Source organism: Bison bison, unplaced genomic scaffold (genome assembly GCF_000754665.1).
Source record: "Bison bison bison isolate TAMUID 2011002044 unplaced genomic scaffold, Bison_UMD1.0 scf7180017864451, whole genome shotgun sequence".
Lineage (NCBI taxonomy): Eukaryota > Metazoa > Chordata > Mammalia > Artiodactyla > Bovidae > Bison > Bison bison.
The window spans coordinates 325202-338990 of NW_011495013.1; the positions used below are offsets into that span (position 1 = coordinate 325202).

General features: G+C 41.5%; 1 protein-coding gene across 1 annotated transcript; it reads left to right on the top strand.

Moving 5' to 3' along the window:
- Nucleotides 1–259: 259 nt before the first annotated feature.
- CHRNA9 (cholinergic receptor, nicotinic, alpha 9 (neuronal)) lies at nt 260–13622 on the top strand. The gene is made up of 5 exons (XM_010858827.1): nt 260–323; nt 643–788; nt 1698–1852; nt 8967–9499; nt 13081–13622. The coding sequence occupies exons 1-5, from the start codon at nt 260–262 to the stop codon at nt 13620–13622; spliced, it is 1440 nt and encodes a 479-aa protein (XP_010857129.1).
- The last annotated feature ends 167 nt before the right edge of the window (nt 13623–13789 follow it).

Here is a 13789-nt window from a genome sequence, read left to right on the forward strand (position 1 = left end):
GGCAGCTCCCCCAGGGCAGCACTGCCTGACCTAACCCACCTGGGGCTCCTGGCATCTTACCTGCTGGAGCTGCTAGTCTCAGATTACTGATGGGGAGGGGACCTGGCAAGCTTGCTTTGTGTCTGGCAAGCCTGAGCTCCCCATCTGCTGTGCAGAGACAGAAACAGAGCGGCAGCTGTGTGCCCAGACCCTTCCCACTGCTGGAGAAGTGGGAGACTGCAGTGCCTAGCCGGGGACTTATAGACACTTAGGGAAAAAGATGAACTGGCCCCATTCCTGCATCTCCTTTTGCTGGATTTACTTTGCTGCCTCCAGACTGAGAGGTAAGAGGCTGGTGGGTGTGCAACTCTCTTAGCCCAGGGATCACTTCTTTGGTGGAATGTTGGGTGGGCCAGGAAAAGAACAGATGCTCTAACTGTGAGGAAGTATTTCAGCTTCTTACAGTCTCATGCTGATCCTGTAGGGCCTGCCAGAGAAATAACTCCACTTGACCCAGAGCTTGTCCCCAGCTGATGGTAGGTAGGTAAATAGCTAGGATGGTAGGCAGGGATGATAGAACCAATGCTAGTCCTTGGTCTGTTGCTCTTTGCCTTGAAACACTCATAACACTGAAGCTTGATCCAGATCCCGCTTTTTGAGCAGCTGTAGAACCAGCAGATGGAAAATACGCTCAGAAGTTGTTCAATGACCTTTTTGAAGACTACTCTAATGCTCTTCGTCCAGTAGAGGATACAGATAAAGTCCTGAACGTCACACTCCAGATTACACTTTCTCAGATTAAGGATATGGTGAGTAACATAGTGTTGACTCTTCTGAATGGTTCGAATGAAACTAACAGTGCTTTCTAAAGGGAATGTCTTACCTGAATTTGACAGAAAATGAAAATAGACAGCTCTGTGTGCAAGCTGGAGGGAGAAGGGAATTCCAGAGGAGGAACACTTTCTACAAAATTAATTGCACTAAATTACCTGAGTCTTTCCATGAACATTAACAGTCTTAGAACATCTCAAGAAAGTTGGTTACGCATTACATGTTCCATTTCTATGAAATGTGTAAAGTCAGCAAAACCATAAAGACAGAAAGAGGAGTTAGGTTGCCAGGAGCTGTGAGAATGATGAGGAAATAGTGATTTACTGCTTGATTGTCATATGATTTCTCTTTGGGAATGACAAAATGTTCTGGAAGCAGAGAATGGGGATGGTTGCATGACATTGTGAATAAACTGGAAACCGCTGAATTGCACACCTTAAATAGTTAAAGTGGTGAGTTTCATGCAATATGAATTTTATCCTAATTTTTAAAAGATGTTTTAAGATGACATACATTAATGCTCATATGTGTTTAGTTACACAAAGTTATGAAACTTCAAAATCTTTTCTTCTGTACATTGTTGATGTTTGCTGACTTTTTCATAAAAAAAATAATTCATCAGTTGATCAATTTTCAGAGAAATTTGAGCAGTTGACCCATGCATGATGATTTAAATATTTGTCCACTTGATGTTCCAAACACTAATCAAGCAGGAAAAATATAACCTTGGCAGACAATCAAGGGGATTGATTTGAAAAAACTCTCGCTTACTTATTGGAAATAGATTAGCGCTCTTGGAATTCCTGTTTTGAAGACAGCTGTTTTACAGACAAAATGTGTTTGGTTGAGGTGTCTACTGGACAGTTATATCTGGGTTAATTGTGCAGGATGAGAGAAACCAAATTCTGACTGCCTATTTGTGGATCCGCCAAATCTGGCATGATGCGTATCTCACATGGGATCGAGACCAATATGATGGACTGGACTCCATCAGGATCCCCAGCGACCTGGTGTGGAGACCGGATATTGTCCTATATAACAAGTAAGTGCAAGTCAGTAGCTTCTCAGGAATGAACTTGATTAGGCAGAACGTAAACATAATGTGGCCTCCCTGCTGGCTCAGTTGGTAAAGAATCCATCTGTAATGCAGGAGACCCAGGTTTAATCCCTGGGTAGGGAAAATCCCCTGGAGAAGGAAATGGCAATCCACTCCAGTATTCTTGCCTGGAAGATCCCATGGACCGAGGAGCCTGGCAGGCTACAGTCCCTGGGGTCACAAAGAGTCCGACATGATTTTAGCAAGTAAACCACCACCAACCACCAAACATAATGGAAGAGGAAAGTTTGAAACATGCATGAAGTTAAGTCAATTCATGTTCCTAGATCCTGAACTGATAGTTAGAAAACCTCAGATAATAAAATAATAATGGTCATAAAAATCTTAGAGCTACATTCTCCCTTTCAGGTGAGAAACTGTATTGGAAGTCCTGTTAGTTTTCTAGGGCTACTGTAGCAAAGTACTATAAGCTGGGTGGCTTAAACCACAGGAACTGTTGTCTCACAGTTCTGGAGGCTAGAAGTATAAGATAAAGGTATTGGCAAAGTTAGTTCCTTCTGAGGCGATGAGGAAAATCTGTTCCCTGTCTCTGCCCTAGATTCTTGGGTGGTTGCTGGCAATCTTTGGTCTCTTGACTTGTACAAGCATCACCCCAATCTCTGCCTTCTTCTTCACATGGCATCCTGTTCCCTGTGTCCATATTTCCCCTTGCATTGAAGACACCAGTCATGTTGAATTAGATGCTCACCCTACACCAATATGACCTCGTCTTTTTAAAAAAATTAAAGATAATTTTATTGTGCTTTTCTTAACACACAAAAATTACAGACTTACTGTTTAAAAAAGATAAAGTTGTCTAAATTAAGGCACTAAGACAGAAGTAAAAATTACTCATAATCCCACAGAATATGACCTCTTCTTTTAAATACATTTAACTACTAATTACAGCTGCAATGACTGTTCCAAATAAGGTCACATTCTGAAGTGCCGGGGTAGGATTCAACACATGAAATTTTTGCAGATGCAATTCAGCCCATGACAGTGGTGCTTCCTTGTCAATGATCATGTATGGAAAATACATGTTACTGTTAAGATTAAGGGGCTTTCCAGGTGGTGCAGTGGTAAATCTGCCTGCCAATGCGGGAGATGCAAGAGACAGGGGTTCAATTCCTGGCTTAGGAAGTTCCCCTAGAGTAGAAAATGGCAACCTCCTCCAGTATTCTTGCCTGGAAAATTCCACGGACAGAAGAGCCTGGCGGGCTACAGTCCATGGGGTCACAAACTGTTAGGCACAACTGAGCTACTGAGTACATTAAGATTTAATCAGAATGAACCAGCTAAAAGCTGGCCCATGGATTTTGGACTTTGTATAGAGTGAAAGATGAACTGGACCATAAGATCACCAGTTGGCCTTTTCCTGGTCTGAGAGCAAGGGGTCTTAGTGAGTGGGCAGGTAAGGCTTCAGTTTCTAAAATTGTAAAGTGGGCATGAATCACCTGAGGAGCCTGCTAAAATACAGATTCTCATTCAGTAGGTCTGGGGTAGAGTTGGTCGTTCTGCATTTCTCTGAGCTCCAGACGGTAGTGCTGCTGGCCCATGGACCACACTTTGAGAATGAACCAGATCACTCTGTCACAACTCAGGCTCAGCTGCTCCACCTGTTGTCAAAGGGGCTCTCTCTCTTTTTATTCTGGAACTCAAGTCTCTCAGAGTTAGGAAAATTCCTCTTTGAGCAGAGAGAGATGAATGAGGAGCAACTTGGACAGGGGGACTCTCCTGGGGACTCAGCCATCTGTTGGGCGTGAGTTTCCCTTCAGGATGCCACACTGCTTGGTTGCAGCCTGGATTTTAGTTTCAGTCCCTACTCAGCTTGTCCAAGGGTCACAACCTTGTGAATCATACCTCTGATCCTGCTGACTATTCCCCACTCTGAGTGGCCAGAGGTATCTTCTGTATGCCTTCCTAAGCAAGGTAACATCCAAGTGCTAAGTCTCTTTCAGTCATGCCTGACTCTTTGCGACCCCATGGGCTGTAGCCCACCAGGTTCCTCTGTCCATGGGATTCTCCAGGCAAGAATATGGGAGTGGGTTGCCATTTCCTTCTCCAAGTACTGGTGCTTTATTACCATGGTTCACACCCTGCCCCCGCCTCTCCTCCCCAGCACACACAGAAATACACACATGTAGAAGGCAAGAGAATGGGCCAGGATGTCCATCACCTCCTCCTGGAGAAGAATCAGAGGATATACTTTACATAGAACACTTAAAGCATTCTGTAAGTTCAGAATTCTCCCTGAAAAAAACAGAATGCTGGTTCTCCTTTTCCTCTTGCTTTGATTGACTGAAGCAGTGACCAGCTCTTATTGAAAGTCTTCTTTGTGAGCTGGCATGGTGACCTAAGTTAAGCCTGCCCCAGACCTCCTTTATCAGAGAAGCCAGTTAATCACTAATGAGCTCACACAAACCTGTGGTGGCTTTGGTAAATTTTGTCCCCATTCTCCATCCTTCCCCTCCCTGCCCAGATCACTGGCCTCCTTGAGATGTGTGAGTTCTGGTCCCCACACAGACCTTTCCCACTATACTGGTTCGTCAATTCTTTTCTGTTCGTCTGGGTTAACTCTTTAGTCTTCTTTGCTCTGCTCTTATAGACAGTTCTGTTTTGAATCCTCTTTTCTCCTGTGTATTCTCCTTCTCAGTAACATCAGAGTTTTACTATCAATATTTAGAGGAAACCCTAAATGTAGCTGTGATTGGATGTCATTTGCATCCCTTTGAGCAGCTGAAATGAGAATGGAAGAGAGTTAGAGTATCAGGCAAAGGAGGATCTCCAGTGATAGCTGTTGCCCTGACCCTGGTCCTTCTAGCTGAATCCCTGGACCTGTAGAATCTTCTGATCTCAGATATAATATCAGTACTTCTCAGAAACCAGTACCAAACCTTGTAGACCCCGGAATGGGCTTCCTGAGTGGTGGTAGGGAGAATAAAGAGGGGTGTAGGACAGGTGATGCAGTCGTGTGTGATAAACATAGTTTGGGCAGGAAGATGCTGAACATCTAGATTCACCATTGGTGCCTGAGTCCATGGGGTAGATTATCTGGGGAGTGAGTGAGCAAGATGGTGGTGTGCCTGGAAGCTATTTCGTGTGAGGAGCAGTCGAATTGATTGATGCTTAGTTAGAAAGAGAGAGGTCCTTAGGAAGACTTGATGGCTATCATAGGCAATCAGAGAGAAAATAAGGTGGAGGGAAAAGAGGAAATTCCTCCAGAGGACAAAACCCAAAACAACGAGTAGAAGTTAAAGGGTTTTAAAAATTGCATTTTAATTCAATTAAAAGAAAAACTAATAATTTGAATAATGAGTTTTCCTAAGAGGTAGTGAGCTCTATAACAATATAATGATTCAAGCAGATATTGGCTATTAGCAGTTCAGTAAAGGAATAAATAAATTGAGGCTCGAAGTTCTGGTGGGGTTGTTTAGTATAGGTCTGTGGCCAATATAATGGTTGGTGTAAGAGACTGCAAGGATTCCTGACATTTTTAAACTAGGTAAAGAGAGGATTGCAGAAATATCAGATGTGTGTTTATTATGAGACAGTTTTAATGGTTGGATTTTAACGAACAGGTTTAACACTTGGATTTTAGACCTAATGAGAAATTAGGTACCCTGCTGAAATCAGAAGATTTGTCTATAATTTAGCTTTAAGTTCTGCTTACGTAGCTTAGATGAAAGAAAGTGTAGGAAAACTTTCAGATGAGGTTGGATATACATATGTCAAATTTGTTCAAATTTTACACTTTAAATGTATGCAGTTTATTGTATGCCAATCAATAAAACTCTTTAAAAAGAAAAAAAAAAGATGAGATTAATAGTAAAGGAGGGAGAAGAGGAAAAGGTTTGGAGAAAAATGTATGGATTTATTGTGAGACCTGTTCAGTTTGGAAGACCAAAGGAACATTCGCACGGAGATGGTCAACAAAGAGATTGCAAAGGCCAGTTTAAAGCCTGGAAAGAAGGTCAGGGATAGAGCTATCAAAACCCCTTTAAGCCCTTATAGAACTGCTCAAGGAGATCTGGAAGCACTGGTGGGCCATAGGAAACCATTGCACGTGCTGAGCTGTAAAATGATGTGATCAGAGAAACCAGGGAAATAAAACAAAGTACTGGTCATGAAGCAATTAATAGTAATGTCTTCAAACTCCTCCTGAGTAGCTGGGGTGATGTTTTCAGACAGTGGGCTCCTTTACCCTCTGGCTTTTGGTTGGGTTGGCCCAATGAGAAACATTGTGAGCAGTTGGAGGAAGAAAAGAGAGTAAGGTTGGGGCATGTATTCCCTTGCTCCCTTCCTAGAGTTATTATCTTTGGCTGGCTGTATCCTTTGACAGAAGGCATGTCTTCTATGGGAGAAGGAGATGGCATCCCACTCCAGTGTTCTTGCCTGGAGAATCCCAGGGACAGAGGAGCCTGGTGGGCTGCTGTCTATGGGGTCGCACAGAGTCGGACACGACTGACGTGATTTAGCAGCAGCAGCAGCATGTCTCCTATCATGGTGACCCTCTTCTGCCACTCTTCCCTCCAGGTATTGGTAATTGCACCTTCCCTTCATTTCTTCAGGCTCAGGAATGGTAATAACTCTGCTGTTACTAGTCCTAAAGTGGTTGCCCTATACTTATCTTAGTAGAGTCCTTTTATTAAATCCTCCTCAAGCTATCTAATTTGAATGTGCCATCCATTTCCTGCAAGGACCATGACTAATAGAATCGTTCTAGCTCCAAATATATTCTCTCTGACTCCCAGATCTCTTGTACCAACGTAGGATAGGTGAGTGATGCTCCAGTTCTCAATTCTTGGATAGCTAATTATATATACTTTTTATTTTTACAAAGGGTAGGTTCTGGCATTTTCAAAAATGCCATTTTGTTGTCTTCACAAGACCCACATTAAAGATCCCTTCTTTAGACCTGCATTAAAAAGTGAGCACCACAATTCAGCTGCAGTGCTTTGATTAGAGTGGACACAATCAGACCATTGCATTGTGGTACCTAAAGGTTAATAAGTAGGAAAAAACTTGTAAAACATGTCAGTTCTTAGATCTAATACATCATCTTCTAGCAATTTAACCTAAGGAAAGAGTCAGTGGATAAATGCAACAGTTTGACCATGGGGATGTTCACTGTTGCATTGTTTGTAAATGTGAAAAATAGAAACAACCATAATGCGGAACATCAGTGAGCTGGTTAAATTACTATGGCACATCTCTAAAAAGGAGTATAATTGAATATCATTTAACCATGAAAATAATGTTGCAGAAGATTATGGACAGATGACCACCTACATTTTAAAATTGTCTCAGTCTTGTTTTTGGTAAACTAACTTTTTTATTTCAAGATAATTTTACAGAAAAGTTGGAAAGATGGTACAGAGTTCCTGTATACTTTTCACACAGTTTTCCTTAACGTCATGTCTTACATAACCATAATACATATGCCAAAACTGATATAATACTATTAGTGGTGCTATTGGTAAAGAATCTGCCTGTTGATGCAGGAGACACAAGAGATGCAGGTTTGATCTCTGGGTCAGGAAGATCCCCTGTTGTAAGAAATGGCAACCCACTCCAGTATTCTTGACTGCAGAATTCCATGGGCAGAGGAGCCTGGTGGATTACAATCCATGAGGCCACAAAGAGTTGGGCAGGTCAGAACGACTGAGCACACAATTAAACTACAGGTTTTATTTGGACTTCACCAGCTTTTCCACTAATGTCCTATTTTCTGTTTCAGGATCTAATCCAGCATATCACATTACATTTATCCATAATATAGTTTATAGGGAAAAAAATTGTAAGGAACAATCAGAAAAATATGCATTAAATATTAACAGAAACGTATCAGTTAAGGCTGAAAGCATTGAAAACTGACTTTGTCAAAAAAGGAATTTGTAGGAAGGATATGCTCAGCTCACTGAATTAAAGGAGAAAAATCATTGATAGGGCCTTGGAAAGAACAGACTAGAACTACTCCATAGTTCAAGACAAGGGGCTATTGAATTTTTAAAAAAATTTTAAGTAATTGATTTTTCTAGGAATCCATCATCAGATTGACTCTTTTTGGCCTTTGGGTCACTCTGCTTAATATTTAAACTCCAGGAAGTGTGAATCAGTTGGACCTAGCTCAGGTCACAAGCAAGCCCCTGGCCAGGGGAGCCTAGGGTACCTTGATCATTTCATCTGCCTTACAATGGTGGTGGAGAAAGTCATTCCCCAAAGCGAAATAGAAATTTTGTACCCCCAAAATGCCAGCCATAAATGTTGATAAAGCAAAAACAAGATATATCTAGAATAAATTATCTTTTAGATTATAGATGAATAATTTTTTCCTCTGTGTTTTTCAGATGTTCTACAATAAACATGTAAAATTCTTCCAACAGCAACAAAGAGCTACTTTAATATTCTTGTGCCCAAAGTTAACAAAACCATTTAAGCAGAGCCTCTCTGTCAGATTTTAGCCTCGTTTACTTTTTGTCTGGGTATTTGAATCATTATACCTGGACCAAGAGAATGGCATTGGGAATGGAGAGGAAGGGATAATAGGCAGAGATGCTTATTTGTTTAATTTTGGTTGCCCTGGGCTGCACGTGGGCTCTCTTCTTGCGGTGAGCGGGGTCTACTCTTCGTTGGGGTGCACTGGCTTCTCACTGCGGTGGCTTCTTCTGCTGTGGATCACGAGTTCTGTGTGCACAGGCCCAGTAGTTGTGGGGCATGGGCTTAGTTGCCTCGCAGCATGTGGGATCTTCCCAGTCCAGGGATTGAACACGTGTCCCCTGCATTGGCAGGTGGATTCTTAACCACTGGACCACTAAGAAAGTCTGGCAGAGGTGCTTTAAAGGAAAAATCCAAGAGAACTTGGCCCTGACTAGTTACAAGAGGTGGAGAAGAAGGGCAAATTAGAGTTGATTTTGGACTTGCAAGCCAGTGTACCGAGAATGGTGGTCCATTGCCAAAGACACTGAAGTGATGGGAAAAGGGCAGTGAGCTGTCTGGGTTAAAGAACTTGGTGAGTTGTCCTGGTAAGCAGCTCTCATTTTCCTCCTCTGACCTCCAGGGCTGACGATGAGTCTTCTGAGCCCGTGAACACCAATGTGGTCCTGCGGTATGACGGCCTGATCACTTGGGATGCACCAGCCATCACCAAAAGCTCCTGTGTGGTGGACGTCACCTACTTCCCCTTTGATAATCAGCAGTGCAACCTGACCTTTGGCTCCTGGACCTACAATGGCAATCAGGTGGATATCTTCAATGCCCTGGACAGTGGAGACCTCTCCGACTTCATTGAAGACGTGGAGTGGGAGGTGCACGGCATGCCTGCTGTGAAGAACGTCATCTCCTACGGCTGCTGCTCTGAGCCTTACCCGGATGTGACGTTCACTCTCCTTCTGAAGAGGAGATCCTCCTTCTACATCGTCAACCTCCTCATCCCATGCGTCCTCATATCTTTCCTGGCTCCCTTGAGTTTCTATCTCCCAGCAGCCTCTGGGGAAAAGGTCTCCCTGGGAGTGACCATACTGTTGGCCATGACTGTATTTCAGCTCATGGTGGCAGAGATCATGCCAGCCTCAGAAAATGTCCCTCTGATCGGTGAGTTCAAGTCTCTTACACTTTTGAGTCAGCTTTCTGGTGACTGAGGCTGTACCTGTGCCTTTAAACTCATAGCAATTAAGTCAACTACAAACTCAACACAGGCTCATTTAGTGTCTTCAGTTGGCATCTCTGAATGTGGCTGTTCAAGACAAAGCCGGGCTCGAGGTCTCCAGGTTTACCCAAAAGAGGAATGAGAGCTGTGTGGTTTAGAGCAGTGGTCCTTGAAGTATGGTCCCTGGACCCACAGCATCAGCCTCAATTTGGATATACAGATTGTCAGGGCCCACCCTAGACCTGCTGACTAGGGTAGGGGTAAAGCCTGCAAACTGTTTTCACAAGCTTTCTGGGTGATTCTGATGAGCTTTTTGTTAAAGTCAAAAAACCACTGGCTTTTAGGCTAAGGCCTTGATTTTGAAGTTAAAGAAATCTGCATTTGAACTCTGACTTCACCATTCCTTCCTTGATCAACCTTAAGCAATTTACTTGCTCTTTGAGTCTCTACTTCATCATCTTCAGAATTTGTGTAATTGCTACCTCACTGTGCATTGATTAGCACAGAGCCTGGCATATGGTGAGGACTGAACCAACAGTGACTGTTAGTATCTTATCACATCACAAGGGGTTTCTTCTTGGGAAAAATGGTAAACACGATGGAAATGATGAGCTAGATTTTTAAGCCTGCCATCTACCCTTGATAGAATAATTCTCAACCTTTATTAGGTATAATAGGTGTGAGAGACTGTTAAAAATGCAGGTAACTGGTGGTCCAGTAGTTAAGACTCTGTGCTTCTACTGCAGGGGTGCGGGTTTGATCCCAGGGCAGGAAAGTTCCACCTGCCATGAGGCTCAGCCAAAGGAAAGAAAAAGAAAAAAATACAGGTTCTCACAGCAAAAGAGGTTTTTAAAAAACAGTCTTGGACAAGATTTGGGAATCTGAGGTGATTCTAAAGTAGATCACATTCTCAAACATCTGCAATAATGAAATGTTCCTCCAAGGGTACTGTGGCTGCCATCACTGCCTTTCTTTTCCTTCCCTTCTAATACCTTTAATACCTACTTCCTGCCACCAAGGATAACACCCAGATCCACCACCTCTGCCTCAGTGACTCATGTTGTAATAGATGCTTTCAAGAATCAGAAGCTAGATCTCGTTTTTAGTTCTGTAAAGCAATCAGTAGGGGGAAATTTCAGAACACCAAGAGACTTAGTGACCAATATAAAAGAGATATTATACTGCCTTTTCTCTCCTGAATGTAGTATTAGCCATCTGAATAACATTCAGATGTTATTACGTTGGTTTCTCTGTTTGGAGATTTCTTCCTTGTTATGTTTTTCCAAGCAAGTCACACACACACACACACACACACACACACACACAGACTTGCACTTGCACTCGCACTCATGCACATCTTTTTGAGAAATAGTCACAGAAAGTTCTCTCCTTTCTCATTACCACTAATAAAGAGGAAACGGTGTGTTGGCTCTTTCATTACTTCTCTTAAGGCAGAAATGATTGACAGTGATGACATCCAATCATAACCCTGTTTGAGGCAGGATCAGTAGGCAGATCCTGCTCTCTGCTTTACCAGCTAAAGTCAACAGCAAGCTGGCTCAGTTTCTAAAGAAAGGTGTCTCAGAACATGACTCATGAATTTTACAAGCATTACTTTTCCTGTGATAATATGAAATGTATCTTTTTAGGAAGGGTACACATAGATCTTTCTTGAGAGTATTTAATAGTCACAACTTGTTATTTGTAGCACCTATGAAATAGAGTTCCAGTTTTAAGAAATGTATTTACATTTCCTGCATTAAGTATAGCATTTGATCCAGGCTTTTGACCCATAGCCTTTGCAATGTTAAGAAATATTTTATTTTTAGTTTACTCAGAGCTTTTAACAAATAATAAACAGATGATGAATATTATCAAATGTATTGTTTTCATCTGTAAAGACAATCATGTGTGTTTTTTCTTTTCCTGTATTAGTGTTGTAAATTACAGTTTTCTGTTGTTGAACTAAATCCTTCTTTATCATGATGAGTTATCAATTAAAGACACCATAGATTTAGTTAGCCAGTAATTTTTATAGGAGTTTCTCAAATGTATCTATAAATGAAATGGCCTTAAAATTTCCTTTCTTGTTTCTTTTAGAGTCAAGGCTAAATTTATTTCATGAAATGAACCAGTTAGGCAGTATTCCCTCTTTTCTATTTTCGAAACAACTTGCATTAAGATATGAGTTATCTGTTGCTTAAACATTCAGTGAAACTCACCTGTAAAACCTTTTGGTTCTAGAGCTTTTTGGAAGATGGGTGGGTAGAGGTATTTAATTCCTATTTCTATTCAAGCATTCTTTCTTCTTAGACTAAATTTGACATCTTCTAGATGATAAAGAGTCTGCCTGCAATGTAGGAGACCCAGGTTTGATCCCTGGTTTGGGAAGATCTCCTTGAGAAGGAAATGGCAACCCACTCTAGTATTCTTGCCTGGAAAATCCCATGAACGAAAGAGCCTGGAGGGCTACAGTCCCTGGGGTCACGAAGAGTCAGTCACGACTGAGCAACTAACACATATATTTATAGAAATTTCATCTAGGTTTTTGAATGTATTATCATATAGCTACTTGTAATGTTATTTTATTGTTTTCTAAATTTCTATCCTCTTATTTTTTCTATTGCATCCTTTTTCTCTCTCCTACCACTATTCCATGAATGGCCTTATCAAATGTTTATCAGTTGTATAGCTCTTTTCAAATAACTTGTTTTTGTTTATTTTCTAGGTTCTTTGTTCTGTATTTCGAAAATTTGTTAACTTATCTTTATTGTTTCCTTCCTTAATTTTCCTTTTTCATGACTATTTGCTTTTTGCAATCACATATTAAAGACTAATAAAGACACAATATCCCCTTTCTTCGCCAGTAAGAGTGAGATTCCATATTAACACGGTTTAATGACAATTCTGGGAACTGACCAAGATCATTCATTGTTTATTTGTTTTGCTGAATGTCGAAGTTTTTCACATAGTGATAGCAAAAACTTACAAATCTTTTAACTCAAGGAAGAGGACAGTGCTGAAAACTTTTCCTGTCTTTTTTCAATTAAGCTTCACCTTAGTCTTGTGAGTTAGATATGAATATTATAGTCATTCTATAGAGAAGAAAGCTGAGGCTTACCAGAATTATATAACTCCCTGTAGGTCACAAGTCTACTGAATGACAGAGCTGAGATTTGAACTCAGTTTTATTCAAAAGTCTATATTAGCCACTATTAATGTGTACAACTTCCAGTTGTTTCTTCATGAGTCAAATATGAGGACAGTTTTCCCCCCTAAATATATATTTATTTATTTGGCTGCTTCGAGTCTTAGCTGTGGCACGTGGGATATTTCATTGCAGCACATGGATTTTCTAATTGAAGTTCATGAGCTTAGCTTCTTCGCTAAATGTGGGATCTTAGTTCCCCAACCGGGGATAAAAACCACGTCCTGTGCATTGCTAGATGGATTCTTAACTGCTGAACCACCAGCGAAGTCCCTTGAAGACAGTTTTAAGCTAACTTGGTTGCTGTTATTTTCCCAGGCAAATACTACATAGCCACGATGGCCTTGATCACAGCCTCCACTGCCTTGACCATTATGGTGATGAATATCCACTTCTGCGGGGCTGAGGCCCGGCCAGTGCCACCCTGGGCCCGGGTGGTCATCCTGAAATACATGTCCAGGATCTTGTTTGTCTACGACGTGGGTGAGAGCTGCCTGAGCCCCCACCAAGACAGGGAGCGAGACCGTCTTACGAAGGTTTATGACAAACTTCCAGAGCCCAATCTGAAAACATCCAGAAATAAAGACCCTTCCAGAAAGAAGGAAGTGAACAAACTCTTAAAGAATGACTTGAGGTACCCGGGTGAGAACCTGGAGGATGGTGACAGCTACTGTGCACGGTACAGAGTGTTGACGAGAAATATTGAATACATCGCCAAGTGCCTCAAAGACCACAAGGCCACCAATTCCAAGGGGAGTGAATGGAAAAAGGTTGCAAAAGTCATAGACCGATTTTTCATGTGGATTTTTTTCATTATGGTCTTTGTGATGACTATTTTGATCATAGCAAGAGCAGATTAGTGAGCATTTGATATGTGGGAATAAATCAATATAAGTCCCTGTGATCTACTCTAATGCTCTTCCAAATCAGAAATATCTATATCCATATTTACACACAGATACACAAATATATATAAATTAGGGGTTATGCTGTCTTTACTTTTTATTTTTAACTTCAGATCAGTATT